The sequence below is a fragment of the Stegastes partitus genome, unplaced genomic scaffold, assembly GCF_000690725.1.
Source record: "Stegastes partitus isolate 25-593 unplaced genomic scaffold, Stegastes_partitus-1.0.2 Scaffold345, whole genome shotgun sequence".
NCBI classification, from domain to species: Eukaryota; Metazoa; Chordata; class Actinopteri; family Pomacentridae; genus Stegastes; species Stegastes partitus.
This window is the reverse complement of record NW_007578076.1, coordinates 381,624-399,223: the sequence shown is the minus strand read 5'-3', so window position 1 is coordinate 399,223 and position 17,600 is coordinate 381,624. Positions and strand designations below refer to the sequence as shown.

The 17,600-nt window shown below is 40.8% G+C and overlaps 1 protein-coding gene across 8 annotated transcripts in view; it reads right to left on the bottom strand.

Moving 5' to 3' along the window:
• nlgn4xa (neuroligin 4 X-linked a) overlaps positions 1–17,600 on the bottom strand; it is a 100,456-nt gene that overhangs the window by 55,362 nt on the left and 27,494 nt on the right. For 5 of the 8 annotated variants that reach the window (XM_008284095.1, XM_008284096.1, XM_008284098.1 and 2 more), the window contains one exon: positions 12,357–12,509. In XM_008284095.1, coding sequence (XP_008282317.1) covers positions 12,357–12,509 — 153 coding nt within the window. Of the gene's footprint in view, positions 1–12,356; positions 12,510–16,759; positions 16,798–17,600 lie in introns of all 8 variants that reach the window. The other 3 variants (XM_008284103.1, XM_008284097.1, XM_008284100.1) reach the window with 3 other exon arrangements.

The following is a 17,600-nucleotide window of genomic DNA, read 5'->3' as shown; positions in this document are numbered from 1 at the left end:
TTTGGAGTCTCAGCTTTTTACAAATCAAATATAATATGAGGTTTACAGGTGTTTTTCTTTGTTTCTTCCTGCCTGTAGTTCTAATCAACTCCATCTCCGCACTGCAGCACAAACACACTGTTGATCTTTTCATCACACTGTTAGAAACAAAGCAAATAAGAGTGTTTCCCTAAAATGTTGATCTTCTTCTCAAACCTACTGACCTGAATCAGTGTGAAGGACACTGTAACGTGAAATCGAGAGGATGAAATGAGAGCTGGTGTACACCACTGATTAGTCAGGACCATGGCAGTGGCACACATTGTCAAAAACACACACAGAGTACCATTTGTCATGTAAATGAGTGTTTTGCCAAAGCGACAGATGACTCCACTCACCCTCCTCCCCTCACCCTCATCATGTATACTGGCCAAGACGAAAAGCATGTTTTGCAAAGCATTTTTTTCTCTCTCTCCGACTTGCAGCAGGATCTGAACTGCAGCTGCAGCCCTCTGCCTTTCTGTGTCATGTCACAAGACATCATGTCATCCTCTGACTCATGACCGGAGTGGATATCCACTGCTGACCACTGTCGTGAGATGGCCATGGTGACGGCACATTTCTCTCCCGTGCCTCACGTGCTGTCGCAACCGGGGGGTGGGGTGGATTTTGGAGTGGTAATGACCTCCTCACAGTCATGGCTGTCCTTGCAGAGATGGAGGAGTTATAAAGAAGGAGGAAGAGGAGGCTGCTGGGCAGCCGAGTACCTTCCCTCTGGCTACTAGAGAGGCTGCTAAGAGACCAAAATAGAAAAGAATAATGCAGAAGGAAATGAGGGAACACTAGAAAGGAAAATAATAACAGAGGTCAGATGAGAGTTATCCGACATAAAACGCTTTTTGTAAAATTCGTGAACAAGGGTGAGAAGGGAGTCTGGTTGGGGAACCTCTGAGTTGCATTTCTGCTTTTTAACAGATCATGTGGTTCTGTTGGCTTCATCGGGATGTGACCTTCAGCAAACACTGGGGCGGTTTGTAATGCTAAGCAGCTGGGATGAGAGTCAGCACCTCCAAGTCTGAGGCCGTGGTTCTCTGCCAGAAACTGGTGGATTGCTCCCTCTGGGTTGGTGAGTTGCTGCCCCAAGTGCAGGAGTTGAGGTGTCTCGAGATCTAGTTCACGAGCGAGGGTAAAATGGCTCAAGATGGACAGATGGTTTGGAACGACGTCAGCAGTATTGCGGGTGTTGCACAGCGCCATCTGAATGAAGAGGGAGCTGGGCCGGAAAGCCAAGTTCTAAATTTACTAGTCGATCCACGTTCTAACCCTCATCTATGGTCAGGAGCTCTGGGTAGTGACGAAGAGAATAAGATCTTGGCTATAAGCAGCCAAAATGAGTTTCCTCTGTAGGGTAGAATGGGCTCAGCTTTCGACATAAGAATGCAGATACAGCCTTAGAACTTGGAGTGGAGTTGCTGAAGCCAGCTGAGGTGATTCAAGCATCCTTTTTAGATGCCTTCAGAGCGCCTTTCTTTAAAGGCTCTCCAGGCACGTCCAAGTGGGTGGAGACCTTAGGGTAGTGCCAGGATTTGCTAGAGGAATTGTATATATCTCACCTGGCCTGAGAACACCTTGGGATTCCCCAGGAGGAGCTTAAAAATGAGCTGCTTGGCCTGATGCCACTGCAACCCAACCCCAGATGAGCAGAAGAGGATGGATGGATGGATGGATGGATGGATGGATGAATGGATGGATGGATTTAATGGATGGATTTAATGGATGGATGGATGGATGGATGGATGGATGGATGGATGGATGGATGGATGGGCTAGAAATGTCCTCGACTAACCCTTTGTACCAAAAACCAATGGAGAAGAAACTAATGTCAATCATGACAAGATAAGGACAATTTGTTTTTGGTTCCTAGGCAGCCGCAGAAACAAGCTGTGAGCACAACATTTAGATATTTCCACCTTACAAGCTTACAGGCTGAAAAGTCGCTTACCTACATGTGCAACTGCATTTTAACTGTGGTTTGGTCTCCACTAACTCCTGAGGAAAACATCTGTCTTCAACTGCTGAAATGTTGGACTGTGTCTCTCAAAACCGCTGATAAATGTCTATGAGTTCACTGGAACATGCTACTTGTGTATTCCACTAATAGCATGCGATTCCAGCAAAAATATCTTCCTCCAAGTCATTCTTAAACAAGACTTCGAAAGAAGCAATAACACATTCCTCCTCATACAAAATAAACACCAAATTCAAACATTTCATTGATTCAGCACGCCCAGAGGGTTTGCTTTTGCAATCTTATTTACGCTGGTATCACTACTTCATGTCGGCTAATTCCAGCTGTTGAAAAGACTATTGATTAGTACGCCGGCACACTGTGTTGACTCTTTTCTACTTGAACTATTATACAACACATAGCCAACACATTATTCCTTCATAATATACTATTTAGACTTTGCATGCTGCCAAAACTGCTCCAAACCACTGAGGCATGGACCCTACAAGCTCTCTGAAGTTATCAAAATCTTGCAGTTTCATCTTATACTCAAAAGAACATATACCAAACCTTGATATATGCAGTTGTTACAAGAAAGTCTACAGTATTTGCTGCTATTGCATACAATATTTATGTATCTAATTCAGAGATAAAGCCATGAATGTGATGCAATGTCACTTTGTCTTAGTTTTACTGCCAGTATCTTCCACCCTTCCCTGAAGCTGTCCCCCGTTATGAATAACTGTGATATCTATCAACTGCTTTGAAGGACAAGGTTAGTGAGCAGATGCCCGTGTTTTCCAGAAGATGTCTTCTTTTTTTTTATTTAATAATCTCACAGGTTAGGGCGAGTCCAGGTGATTCCAGCTGATTGGTGAGCTGCAGTCTGACATCCTCTCTCTCAGATCTTCTTCACATCTGTCTCATTTGTGAGAGATTTCCCTCTCAGGGTCACTGACTCATCCAAAGTAAGCAGTTTTACTGTGTCAGTGTCAGAGGAGGATGTCGTATTTTTCCTATCAGGCTGTGACAGCCTGGAAGTGATATAGAAAATACGATTCTTCAGAAAGAAAGGGACCAAATGATCTTTAAAAGGATGATATAAATTTGTCTTTTAACAAAAATGCTGTTTTAGGAGAGTCAAGGGGTTGATTAGAGGTTGCCATTGGTTCCACTTTTCTTGTCTGGAGGATATGTCCATCCCTTAAATACAATCTATAGAATTTAGACTGTGTTGTGTGTGTGTGTGTGTGTTTTTGTTTTGTTACTGTGTCATGTCTTTATCTCTGGCAACCAAAACTTTCATCAGGTAAAGCTACACAACAGGCCTTCAGCATCAATAATTTAGCTTGAATTTTGTCATAGTGGCAAAATAATTACAGCATCTTCTAAAAGACTGAAAAAGTACTGTTATAAATCAATAGATACAAGATCTTTTTTAAAAAAATAACTTGCATTGATGCTGTAAAAACGTCAAAATTCACATCATACAGCCAAAAATGTTTGAGTCACTATGATTTTGTGCAACATTAAACTAAATGATCTTTCAACAATCCTGAAAAGATGAAAAAGAGTTGTGACTTTCTGAATGAATCTTACTAATCAGAATCTTAAAGTCACTGATGAATCTGTCAATCCTTTATTTCCTAAAATGGCTCTGCTGGAACCTCACCTTTAACTCCACTTCAACACTATAAATCTACTCTCCTCTTTATTTTTAAATGCGGTTTTGCATCTTTTTCTACCTTGTGATGTAAAGATGTATGAAAAGCTACAGTTTAATTTTGCTTTTTAAACAAGAATTTACCCCAAAAAGACTTTTTCATGTCAAATTGTCTGAATATATTTAATTATTTTAATTTTTTAATTATCCAAAAATCACATGTTTGTAATGAACCAATAATGTGATTAAAAGGGTGGGTAAGCTGAGTCAAACCAGTTTGTTTCCCCCTCTCGTAGCAAACAGAGAGCAATGCAGCAACACATCTCCATCAGGCGGCCATCACTAGTCGCCTCACGTCCGGCCACAATGGGCAGCGGGGGGTGAGGAGGAGAGAAAATGGAGAGGGCCATGTGCCTCTGACAGAACCCAGTGTAGAGTAAGAAAGCTGACTGTCACTCTGGCTCATGTGACAGCTTCCTGAGGCCAAACAGCACTCAGTGTTATCCAACAGGCCTCACCCTGGCACCTCCAGCGCCCCACTGCTGGAACCAGGATCTTTACTCACTGATGACCCTCTGCAGCTCCGGTGCAACATACAACCTGTGGGCCATCCTGCAGAGCAAATGAGCCTATTTTTGACACTGCTGTCCTTCTCTAATACTGTCCTTGCAGAAACATACTAAGGCCGTCTTGCATCCAAAGTGTTCCACTTCCAACCTGAACTGGGGAGGTAGACAATGACCTCTGCGTTAAAGGCTTTGTTTACGACCACACACAGGTTATAGGGAGGCTGTTGAGGTGGATGCACAAAGCCCATGACGTCCATGTTCCTAGTTTTTTAGGCAACAAAAGCCTGTCTAATTAAAATCAATGTTTCAGATGGAGATGTAGCAAGTTTTTTGTTCCCCAATTCAATCAGACATTTAATATTTAGTATCTGCTGAGTCTGAAATCCAAATACTGTTTTCCAAGAAATATATATTAAAGTTATTAAAATCAACCCAGAGTATATGCTTTAGCTCTGCAGTGCATTAAGAAAATAAAATGCATTCCTGTATCTGCTCTAAAAGACCACAAAAATATATATATAATTGTTGTAGTTTGGCTCACAACAAGCACCATGACAGAGACATCTGTGATGCTAAATGCTCTGTGGCAAGAGCTGGAATGTTTTAAGCAGCTGATTTAAATAAAAGATTGGGCTTAGAAACAAAGCGGATAGTTGCTTTTAATCATTCTATTGTGTTTTTTATAGGGGACATAACATCTATTAAACAAGTAGCCATTCCTGAGCATTCCCACTTGCTGGGTTTCATACATAACAACCCGAAGGAATCATCCATCCATCCATCCATTATCTACACACCGCTTAATCCTCACTAGGGTCACGGAGGGGCTGGAGTCTATCCCAGCTGACTCAGGGTGAAGGCAGGGGACACCCTGGACAGGTCACCAGTCTATCACAGGGCTACACTTAGAGACAGACAACCAAGCACACTCACATTCACACCTACGGACAATTTATAATCACCAATTGACCTCAACATGTTTTTGGACATTGTGGGAGGAAGCTGGAGAACCCGGAGAGAACCCACGCTGCACGGGGAGAACATGCAAACTCCATGCAGAAAGATCCCGGGTGTCCTCACCGGGACATGAACCGGTTGCTAACCACCGAGCTACCTTGCAACCCTGAAGCAATCAATCTTATCAAATTGCAAGTTGGAGCTTCATCATGTATCAATATTATTATACATTGTTGTTTTTCTTTAGAAGTGGAGACGAGGGTGGAGCGAGCGACGGGGACAATGGTTTACAGTTACATCGAAGCCATTTTAAAGCATGAACGGTTTATTCTCATGGTGAAGACGGGAAATATATAACTTTGATGGAAAGTGATGAGTTTTGGGGGTTTAATCAATGACCGGAGAGACACTTCATTTTTACTGAAAGATTATGTTTTTAATTAAACTTGTAATAGATTTTTCGGCCTACCTGGGGGAAGCTCAAACTTTAAAACAAATCTCGGGATAAAAACATTTCTCGCTAACCTTGAATAAAATGTAACTTGTAAGTAATTCATCTTCCTGTTATTAAGAACACCAGCAACTCCCACATCCATCTTGCCGTTGGTTGAATAAATAAAAAGCCCCTATGCTGGTGCCAGACTTATTCTTTACAGTCTGAGCTGAGTCATGCAGCCTTTTGAACAGGACAAGCCAGTCTCCAGCTGCAGTTTAATGTTTGCCACAGAGAGATGGTACACACTGTTCTGCGAATAACAAGAAAGAGAAAGTAAGTTTAGCTGGTTTTATCTGCACTGTATCACTCTGTGAATGTACTGGATGCAGCGCTACTGTTGTACCTTTCACTCAACCAGAGCAATGTGAGCTGAGGGAAACAGTGTAAGCGATACAGCCACTGACAGCTGTCCAGCAGGGTGTGTGAGGTTAAAATGGTGAGGGCTGATGAGTGTCTGATGACTTCTCACACTCCTCTCCAATCAGCCTGCCGGCACAGGCCCCACTGGAGGCCGCTCGGCCTGCAGAGCGCACTGTCCCTTCACACAAAGTGCCTCGCTTCAGCCCAGTGTCACACTGTTCGCACACTTACTGTGCCGGGCAGCGTCGCACATTAGCACCTCCCCAACAGCAGCTGGAGATATCAGCTTGAATCATCTGAAGTGCAACACCCAGGAATTCTGTGATGAGGGGACTGCTGTGTTTATGGACATTTAGCAGGCCATTCTCGCTCTGTCAAACCCATCCATCCTCATTGTATTCTCATTGGATGTTCTTGTGCCAGAAATGGTCATTATAGGATGAATGGACATTTTCTGAATATATTAGTAAGAAGCTTTTTTCTTCAACTCTCACCCCTAGTGTGAAAGAATTCTGTCCTGATTCTTTTTTAAATGTTTTAACCATGATCTCTATCATTTATGATATCATTGTAGAGTCATTGCTGAGATGTGAAACATGGCAATGTAACATTCAGTAAAAATCTGGTCAAGAAACATGAGCAGTCTGGTTGGAAATAGACATTCAGGTCAAAAAAAAAAAAAAGACTTTTGCATTTCCCACCTTAGCTGCACTCACACTTCAGCTCTTTGATCATTTTTGGAATAGCCAGGAGTTGATAATACTCCCCTGCAAATGTGCAAATGGGCAGCAGTGGATAATACAGTCAAACAGCTTTTGTTGTGATTTTCTATCTACTGGATCCACTTGGGGGAGTTCATTCTATACATGTGCATTTGGTTCTATGTACATGTTCTGAGCACTTGTAGGATTGTTGCTGCGAAAACAGTCCTCACGGTCACAAATCTTGGGCTCCATGCTGCTGTGCATGAAGGATAGAAATGCAAATTTTAAACTATTTTCTCAACTGATAGTTAGCATCAATCCATATCCATGTATGTGTTAAAAACAAAAGGAAGTCCAGTTGATACTATTCTGTATGCAAATTAAGTTATTTAAATCATTGGACGTTAGATGTAATTGCTGTCATAGTAGACTTTGGTTCATCTTGAATACCTAAGTTCTGGTCGGAGCCCATTAACCGCCACAGAAGTCTTTGTCATGGTGCTTGTTAAACCCCCACAATGCTCTCTGCTTGCCAACACTGAACTGCCCATAGTCTAAGTAACCACCGATTCACTACAAACTGCTGTAATCTGTCTCATTCAATGGTAAAATACTCCTCTTGGTGCACAATTAGGTACTGCAGCTAATGTGCAATACATTTCCTGACATGCCTGCCTTATCACTTAATATTTTTTGAATTGGTTAAATTATTGTTGTCATCCTTAACCTTCGTTATATTGACTTGGCTGATCACAGCCAACGTAGACGGATCTTGTCCCTCGAACCAAAGCGAAGTGTGACAGTAAAACAGCTGGATCAACATGACTGCAGGCAACGACAGAGAAATCTCTGGTCTTAAATGCCTCGCTGTGATTAGCTCAGCGCTGCTCACCGACTGTTTTTCACTCCCACGCCACTTCCTCTTGTTTTCATCTCGCAGACATATCAGTTTCAGCACTTAATGAACACATTTCTAGAGCAATGTGTTCTAAACTGCACTTTCACATTAAAAGCCCTCCACCGGGGAACCAACGGAAGGGTTGCACTGTCAAGCATCGGCAGTATAGGATATGCCATGTGCTTGTTGCTGAGCTTTTGAAAATATGTTGGCAGTTAAATGACCTATGACGCCAAGTTTCCTGTTGACCCCTACTGACCCATCTGCTCAGTTCTATTTAGAAATGTGTCCTCTTCAGGCCACAATTGCAAAGTGACATATTTTGCCAAGAAGGTAATCCAGTCTGATTGTAGGGCGATTGAGTCAATGAGGTTTATGTCAACCAGCACCTCTTCAGCATGTCATCAAGGTAGGCCTGTTGTTTTGCTGTGGATTCAGATCACTGTGGTGAGCACAGAAATGATGGCAAGCAGAATACAGAAATAAGAACTCTTTGTATGTGAAATCTATAAAATTAACAGTCAAAACACATGTCCACACTTTTAGCACTACACCCCTAATGAGAACAAAAGGACCAGAATGACACCAGTGTTGGATTTGCACTGCTCAATGCCGTTAAGTTTTCTCTTACTTTTCTGGCACAGATGACTTCACCCCTGAGATGAGCATGACAAAAGAATCCAATATGAGCTCACAGGGTGCAACTACAGTGTGTCAATTACCGGAGATGGAGCAGTCTTTTCTGTCAGAGCTACACACACATTGTAATTTGGGGACGAGTGTGTGTTGTTGTTTTTTTTTTGTTTTTTTTTAACATCAAAATCCGCAGCCTAATAACATCTCCGTGTCTACATTGCCAGTCTGTTTTATTCCCTTCCTGTTCTACCCTCCTTCCTCTGTTGTCTTTATCTGTATCCTCATCTGCATTCTCTCTCTCACTCTGTCTCGCTGCTCATCTCTCTTTTCCTCTCCGCAGTGCACACTTTTCCAGAACACCTTTTCCCCCCGGCTCTCAGGCAACTAAATATAGTGACTGGTGCAGACAGCTCGGCCTTATAACAAATGGTAAGCAGAGCACAGCAGCACACAGCCGAGCAGAGAGAGAGCAGAGAGAGCGGCGGTAGCATGTGCAAGAGGATCTTAGCGTGGCTTCACTTCAGCAGACAGTGAACCACACGGAAGCAGCACACGTCCGATTTTAAAGCTGCAAACAATGGACATGAAAAGAAATCTAACACCAGAATCTCTGCTGTCGCTCTGTAACAAGGCTGATGTTGAAATTATTATGAGAATAGTTCCACTGAGATGAAGACAAATGTATTTTGCCTATGGCTGCAACAGTGATTTTAGCAATTAGTTCTCAACTATTGTATAACTTGTGTTCTTTCATCCTCTATGACGGTAAAGTGATTATCTGTTGTGGAATAAAACAAGAAATTTGAGAGATTCATCATTTGCTGACATTTTAGAGCAAACAGCTAGTTTATCAGTGAAGAAAATAATCAACAGGCTAATCAGCAATGGACATATTCACACATTGTAGCTATGATTAGATAACGTTCATGTCTGGGGTGATCTGATAGTTGAGCGGTTGCGGTGCATACCACATGAGCAGCAAGTCATTCCAGCACTCTCTTTCCCCACATCAAATAATAAATTAATAAAATGCCTTAAAAATGATCTTGTTTTTCCGTGCCGAGACATCGAGAACCGCTACTGTCCAGAGCAGAACACGTGGATGCTGTCGGATGAAGTGAGTTGGAGGGTGGAGGGGTGGAAGAAATGATAAGTCAGTTACCAACAAATGGAGAAAGGCATGAAGTGATGAAAATAAATAATCAAACATGCCGACGAGGTCATTTATGCAGCTTTGTGTAGTATATTCGGCTGTATGTCGGGTCATAAATGGTCGTACCGTAAAATGTGACACAGCAGTGTTTGCCCCATGATGCATTCCAGACATAAAACATGAAATGCTGCCTGTGCTAAAATGGAAGTTGCTGCAGTATTTAGCGTATAAAGGAGCAGATTGAGGCGTGTGGCGTGGCAGCTTGGTGCTCTTTACACATGATGTTTTACGGGTAAACATAGTGGACGGTCAAACATAATGGCGCTGACATTCTAAAATTAAAGAAATCCTTTAGTTTCTCTTCAGGTTTTTAATGAACTGAAGAAAAACCTTCTGCAGACTAATATTCTGGCATTCTCGCCTCGAACTCAATCAGCATCCATTTGTTTAAAGCCAATTTAAATGCATCTTTTGGCTGAGGATTGAATACTTAAACAGGCTTATTCACCTTTTAAGTATTATTCAATTTGTGCTGTTTACTTTGGTCCTCATGATAAAAACTGCCTTTTTCACCAAAATAGCAAAAACAGCAAAAGGATCAATCAAAATTGAGCCGAGTTTGTCTAGCGGTACATATCCATAAAGCAGCATTTTATATCGACATATTTTTGCATCAGTGTCTCTATAAACTGATTTGTGGCAGCCATTTTGGATTGACTACATTACTTTATGAATGGTTGGCTCTGGTCCTTTTTGCTGCCAACAACATTCATATCCCGGCCTATAAATGCTACTCCCCTTTCTGTCATATTTATTGTCTCCTGTAAGTCTTCCAAACATTGTAAGATAAATTACGGAGTGTACGGCAGGACACACCTTATAAAGTATGACATATATTTACAGTCACTGCCACCCATGTCTTGCCAGGCGTCACCACAGTAGACGGGTGACATGGATAATATACTGTATAACTGCGATTACTGTGCAAAATTAACTACATCAGGCCTACACAGGCTGCAGTTCAGTTGAATATTCACCTGTTTTTTGTCATAGCTTCTTGGTTGCACTCGGAATTCTTTGGTTTTGGTGCAAATGGTTACTTTTTTTGTAATTTTTGGGGGTCAATTTTCACGACAGAAATCGCCTGCTATGCTTGATCCATCCAAAGGGAATTGGAAAGTTGGAAACCAGACTATTTTTTCTGTTTTGTACCATTTCTGGCTCTGAAAATGGTGCCATTTTGGAGATTTAAAAGAGAAAGAAAGGACTTTTCAAACTTTCAACCTTCAAACCTTCAGCATCCCAATCGCCTGTATTATTATGGGTACCACATGAAAGTGCTCTGCTAGAGGCTGACACAATAGATTATAGAACATAATCAGACTGGCCAGATACAAGGTGTGTATGAAAGAACAGAAAAGCAGCATTGCACAACATTAAAACACCCAAAACAGTACAACAGCATTACTTGAAGTTCTTTCCTGGATGGAGCAATTTTGCTGATAAATTACGTGATTTTGTTGGAACCACAAAGTTCACAAAGAAGGTCACCTCAAACTAACCATACCTGACTTGGAGGTTTATTTGCTGCTAGACTGTAGACTTTATTTTTTGGTCGATACTTTCCACATATTATCTTTTCATCTTGCAAATGTGAGAAAAAACGGTTTCACTTTTCAAGCTTGCACAAGAGTCCTCTTAAACAGTCCAGCACCAGATCGTAATTTTCAGCAGCTCATAAATTCAGCAGCATCTTCGCCCATTTATGTCACCTGTGTTCATAAATATCCCGCCATATTCATGCAAAAAAAATCCGCAGCTCTGGCTCCGGCTCAGTGAATCTGCCCCCGAGGGGACGAACTTCACTTGCAGTCACCATTTAGGCATCACAGGCAGTTCATTAATGTGAGATTTTATGAAGAGAAAGACGTGGCTTTGTTTCATGCCAAGTTAGGGGTAACTGTTGGCAAAACAGGCTGTCGGAGAAACACGACAAGTGCTTTTCAGCCACCATTTCCGCCACACCGAAATGTTCTGATAGAAAATGGCCACAGCTGCGCTCCCTGTAGAAGGATTTCAATATAGAGTGGCTAACATTTCAAAACTCTTTCCCTCAAAACATTCGATGCTATCAGCCTCCTCTCAGACATTTTCTTGGGCAACAGACATTCAGAAGCCAAACTTTTATGTCAAAGACGAGATAAAGTATCCCTGTGTGAGCCAGAAACTACTTTCATCTTACAGAGGGGGAACAAAATATGATGCACAGCCCTGTGGAGTAGATACCGGCGCAGATCACAACGGATCAATTTTCCAAGGAGTTTTTATTTATTTATTAATTTTTTTTCCCCCCGATGCTGCTTGATGTTTGATTCTCCACAATGATTAAAGTAATTGAAAAGGCTACAAGTGTTATAAATAAATAAATCTTTGTTTAATTTGCATGCGCTTGTCTTATGCTGCGGAGGTCATTTAAGGCTGCAGTGAAACACAGCCATAAAGAGAAGAATGCAAGAAAATGTAAAATACCTCCTACGCGGTCATTAGCGGCTGATTGTAAAGAGGAAAAACAAAAAGCACGATAGCTGGAGGCGGAAAAACCCCACAAGCCATGCATGCAATCAAGAATGGTGCATCAAATATCTAAGTGAGAATATGAGTGCAAATGGATTAACCTGCCTGGTTAGTTTCTCTGTGTATTTGCTCTGCTACAATATCCTGTTCAAAAATCCGTTGTAGCCTTCAGACTTTAAGTGCAGTTTAATTAAAGGCTTTAAAGATTCAAAAATGTAATAAAAAAGAGCTTCAGAAGGTTTCCGCTGTCCACCTCGCAATGCCAAACATGTTGTTCCAAGCGATGAGAGCTAATCAGTTATGAAATCAATCACTTTCTGCCGCTGAAGCCAATCAAAGGCCCAGATCGACGGACTCACCCAGAACTCCGAGCCGGTAGTTGATTGTGATGACGATGACGTTCCCGTAGCTGGCCAGGATGCTGCCGTCGATCATGTTGCCGGTTCCCTCCATGTAGGAGCCTCCGTGGATGTAAACCATGACCGGCTTCAGCCCGTTCTCATCGTGGATGTCTGCAGAGAAGACGGACGAATGAGCACGAGATGTAAAGAGTCAAGCGTCGTGAGATTGAACTCAGCGCAAGTTGGGATTTTGACAGGAATATGGGGCACGGAAAAACAATATTTTTGGTGCCATATCTCTACTTTAATGTTGGGTTTGATAAGAAAATAAGTCAGGAAAATATCTGGATTTTTTCTTTTGTCTGAGGTCAGTGGTGAAAGATAACTAAACTGTTTAAATACAGTTAGAAAGAATAAATTAATGGTCACATATTGGTAAAGAAATTAATTAAATCACATGTAAATCATTACTTTTTACTGTGATTTTACTACTTACTGTCTACAATTTAACAAAACATCAAAAATCTGTTGAATCACTACGTTATTTAAATGTGTTTAAAAATGTTGGGTTTTTACAGTGTAGGGATGCATTTATATTATAAAATAAGATACATAATATGATAAATTTCACTAAGTCCTTGCAGGAAAAGCTGTAAAAATGAAGCACCAGGCAGATTCATTCACAGATTAGTAAAGTAAACTGAAAGAGAGCCCCGAGGGCCAAAGGCTTACTGTGTGGCCATTCAATTAACTGCGCATTTGTTTTGCATTACACACCACCAAAGCATGAGATAAACAGATTTTTTAAGTCTCCTACATTTGGATTGTGAGTCCCTGCACTGCCAGTGTCCTGGTCTAGTTTTGCTTCCTCAGTCGTCCTTTTGGATTTCGGTCAAATTGGACGGGTGAACCCTCAATAATTTGGATACTCGTCATTTTTTAATGCCTAAACCAACAAAAAACTGTCACATGGTTGGTCTTTGGATCAAAACTGACAGTAGTACTTGCCTTGTTGTTACATTGACCAAACTAAAGTCTTGTTTTTGGAAATTAAACTGATTCTAAACATATTCAACCAATGTTGACCCACACCACAATGGATATAACAACAATGGCTCAATTGAACATGTCAGTCTTTTAAATTAAAAACAACATGGCCCAAGGTACATGAAGTACCAAAGTACGTTTGTATAATGGTTTTATGGACAAAATAATAGGTTGCACAGATAAAACATGTTATTAATGAATTCAATCACGGCTCACTAATGGTGTGAAGCCTGCTGCAGCGGAATGGGCAGGTTAAGGAGCCTATATAATGCTCATTTACAGGTTCATAATTTTGTTTGGGGTATACCCGAATGGCTTTACACGCTTTAATGCTCAACAAACACATTACTATTCTGACACTGTGCACTGCTGCAGCACCCATTTCCCCTTTCCCTTTTAAAAGCTCCTATCCTGACCAGCCCAGTGTGCTGAGAACATTGATTATGTACCACAACGCCTGATTCTGTGGGCATAGGTGTGGCGCTGTAATAGCTGTTCACTTTTAACAAACCTGTGAAGTCAACCAGAACCAGAATCAGACTCCTGCAGAAGTCTATGTTACACAGTGTTTTCATGCAGTTGGGATGCACAATGATACCAGCATGTTGTCTGCATCTGAGAATGAATAGTTGAAAATGAAACATCAGGCCAAACAACGAAAATGTCACAAACATGTTTCACATCTAAGCTGAAGAAGCTTTTCTATTTTGCCAAGTGAATGTGAAAAAGCTCTGTTTTTTTTAGGCCTGCATCTGCCAGTGATTCATCGCTCTAAGAATAGCCATGATGACATGCTAATACAAGTAGAAGAGTGACCTGCAATTATGTGGAAAAATATATGCATGTGTCTGTATCAGCATCAGTAACTGATGTTGAAAAAATATCAAATCATCAGATATTAGCAGACGTCCAATATTGTGTATCCCTGATCGCAGCTATTTAGTTTTCACATTTGTGCTATCAGTGATCACCAATTGCTGATTTTGAAAACACAATAATTGGTTTAAATTGTTCCACAGCATTACAGCTCCTCAGATGCTGGAAGTGCATGAATGCATGTTGTGTTCACTCTTGCAGTCATACGATCAACATTCTTTGTTTGAGAATGAGACATTTAAAAGGTGGCACAAAAACTCTAACGCGTAAATAACAAAAGTGAACTACAGCAAAAGAAGTATTCAGATGGTTTGCTTAAGTAAAAACACCAGGACAGCAATTTAAGAGTATTACATTTCATGTAAAAGTTCTGCATGAGAAATCTCACTTGAGTTAAAGTATGCAAGTGAAAGTTGTGGTTTGATCCTTCTGATGATATATTATTAAATATGACACCATTGGATTATTATTAGTGAAGCATTAGTGTGTCTGTTGCTGTTTTAGCTGCTGCAGGTGGAGATCATTTAAACTACTTTAAATGGGTCCACAGATAAATCTAAGGACTCGTCACCTGTGAAAAATGTGCAAGTTTTGCTGATATATTAGACTATTTGAACATTTGTTGCAAAAATAAAGTACAAAAAACAGCATTAGAAGCCTAAAATCACTATTTGGAATCTGAAATGTGAACCCAAGCTACACACTGACAAAAAGGTTGGCTGCTTTAATCTTGAACATTGCATTGTGTTTTAAAAGCTTGTTGTATTATCCATTATGTAAAATCTCCATCTTAAAAGCAACTAAATCTGGCAGATATATGTAGTGGAGTAGAAAGTACATGTTCCTGCCTGAAATATGGTGGCGTACAAGGATGAAGCGTAATAAATACGCTGGCACAGTTTTTTTTTCTTGGCCTGTATTTGGGTCAGACAGCGTTCAGGGGTGAGAACACGGTTAAAGAAACTAAGCTGTGGTTGATGAGGCAGGGATGAGGATGCTGGGTAGATGACGGTGTTATCAATGAGATGTAAAGATGCATTACTCGAAAGAAAACTAAACTTTGTGAGATCTGAATAATCTCCTCAATGAACGTCTAAAACATCACCCTTAAAATGACATTAAGTAAGCATCTATGTAATTAAACCCTCAGCTTTCCTACAAAACACTTTCCTGACATGAAAATATGAAAATTGTCAAAACATTTCACTTTAATGGTGTTTTTCTCTAAAATGTTTATTTTTGTTGGTAGAGATATGAGACATCTGCTGCTCCAAATAAACACATTTCATTAAAAAAAATCTCTTAAATTCAGCTTGGTAACACCCCCCCTGCTTTTCTTCACTTTAAAAGTCTTGTGTGATGTTGACAGGATGCTTCGGATGGTTGTCACGCAGGGAAATTCCTTTTCTGCTGAGTTGGCTGCCGGTGTTTTGGTGTATCCACAGGTATTCACAGTCTAGTTTTTGCACTTTTGCATCTCATATCACACTCTCACCTCTTTGCCTCACTGCCAGGACTATGCATTCACTGTGGTAGTTCTCAGCAGGTTAATGCCAAACATGCTGGATCCCATCTGAGCCGAATAAATGTACCTTGGTCTCGTTTGACCAAAGAATGTGCTTTTCATTTCTTAGTATTTATTTTAGGACGTACTATGGTTCGTTCTGTACCTCCTGATTACTGCTGCAGCTTTTGTTTGACAGATTTTTAGTCTGCAATTTCATTTTGGAGACGCTTTTATCCACAGTGACGTACATGTGAGAGCGGATACAACACTAGCAAGGATCTAGTCAGGAGAAAACAATTTGGATAAGTGCCATAGAACGAGTTCAAGTTGCTCCCCAAGCTTCCAATCTATCCTTTATAATCTGATTTTTCGGTTCATGAAAATATCACGTGGCGCCATGATGAAGACAAACAGTGAGGAAGTTCACAGGTCATTTTGGAACCATGTTCATGCAATTAATCTGACTGGAAATCACATGTGTAGTCAGTTTAGTGTCAGTTATCATACTTGTGTTGCAGTCTTTATTTTCAGCATCATCTTTACAAAGTGTTGCTTTTCAATTGAGGGACTGCTCAGTTTAGAAATAATACAACTATAGTGAGGTGATGAAATTTGAAATCACTTTGAATGGTTTTGCACAATAGTGTACCAATTCCTGTTGTACATTATATACAACAAGATTTTACACTTAGAATTACTGAATGTAGACATTAACAGATTCGTCCATCACTGTCTTACACTAATTCATCAATGTAAAGAGCAGTAGTAACGTCATGAACACTCAGAACAGACGGACAACATTTGCTCTCAATGTAATCAACAAGCAAACACCATTAGTGTCTGCACAGCAGGGAAATTAGGCTGACCTTTTATTTTTTTTTTCTTAATTTAGCATTCATTATTGCTATGCTACAGCACATAAGAAGGATTGTTGGCGTTGGTGAGATATGGTTTGACATTCTCCAGCAGACCCTGATTGGAATTTCATGGCTTTAACCCTGTAATCTCTACATCTGTCTTCTCTCCCGCCTCCTCCATTTGTTCTTTGCACAGGAATCATGGCAATTAGGCCAGATGAATACCTTGTTTATGAAGCTCTCCAGTTGTGATTAAGCGGGATGATTAGTACATGCGTAGGAGGTGATTATAAATTAGGAGTGGGTCCTTTGCATGAAAGAAGAGAGAAGGAGACGATGTAAATCCCCGGAATGAACAAGGTTCACAATGAATCAGCCGGCAGCATCTTCATCATCTGGAGCCCTCAGCTGTCTCGAACATGAAACTCTCCGGAGCACTCTACCGAGACCGACTCACAGATACTTTTCGTGGTGTCATTTTTTTCTTTTTTTTCTCCTTTCAGTTTTAAAAAACCTCTTAAAGGCAGTATCAGTGCTGGCCTCACTCAGCCACAGCATCTCCTGCAGTTTTTGGATGCCTGGAACCAACAGCTGAATGAAGCCATTATTGCAACCAGTGTGCCTGGATGTCTCTCAAATGTCATTTGAAATCTGGAAAGAAAGAAAAATATCAAACGGAAAGGAGAGGTAGCCAATTTTTACTGCCAGTATGAGAAATGCAAAGTCATTGTGCTATAATTGTCTTTATTTAGTACAACTGCAGAGATCCAGGCCTTCAGTTAAACTAGCTTATATTCAAGACATAAAGTCATTTTTAATAACAAATTCGTGAGAGGCCACCCTGTTCTTTTTTTTTTTGATCTGTTCTCACTTTGTTTTTCGGTTTATGAGAACTAAACACAGATTCCATTTGTTCAGCAAAACTCTACACTTAGCTCCTGTGTGTTCCTTGCACTCAGTAATGACCTACAGCCT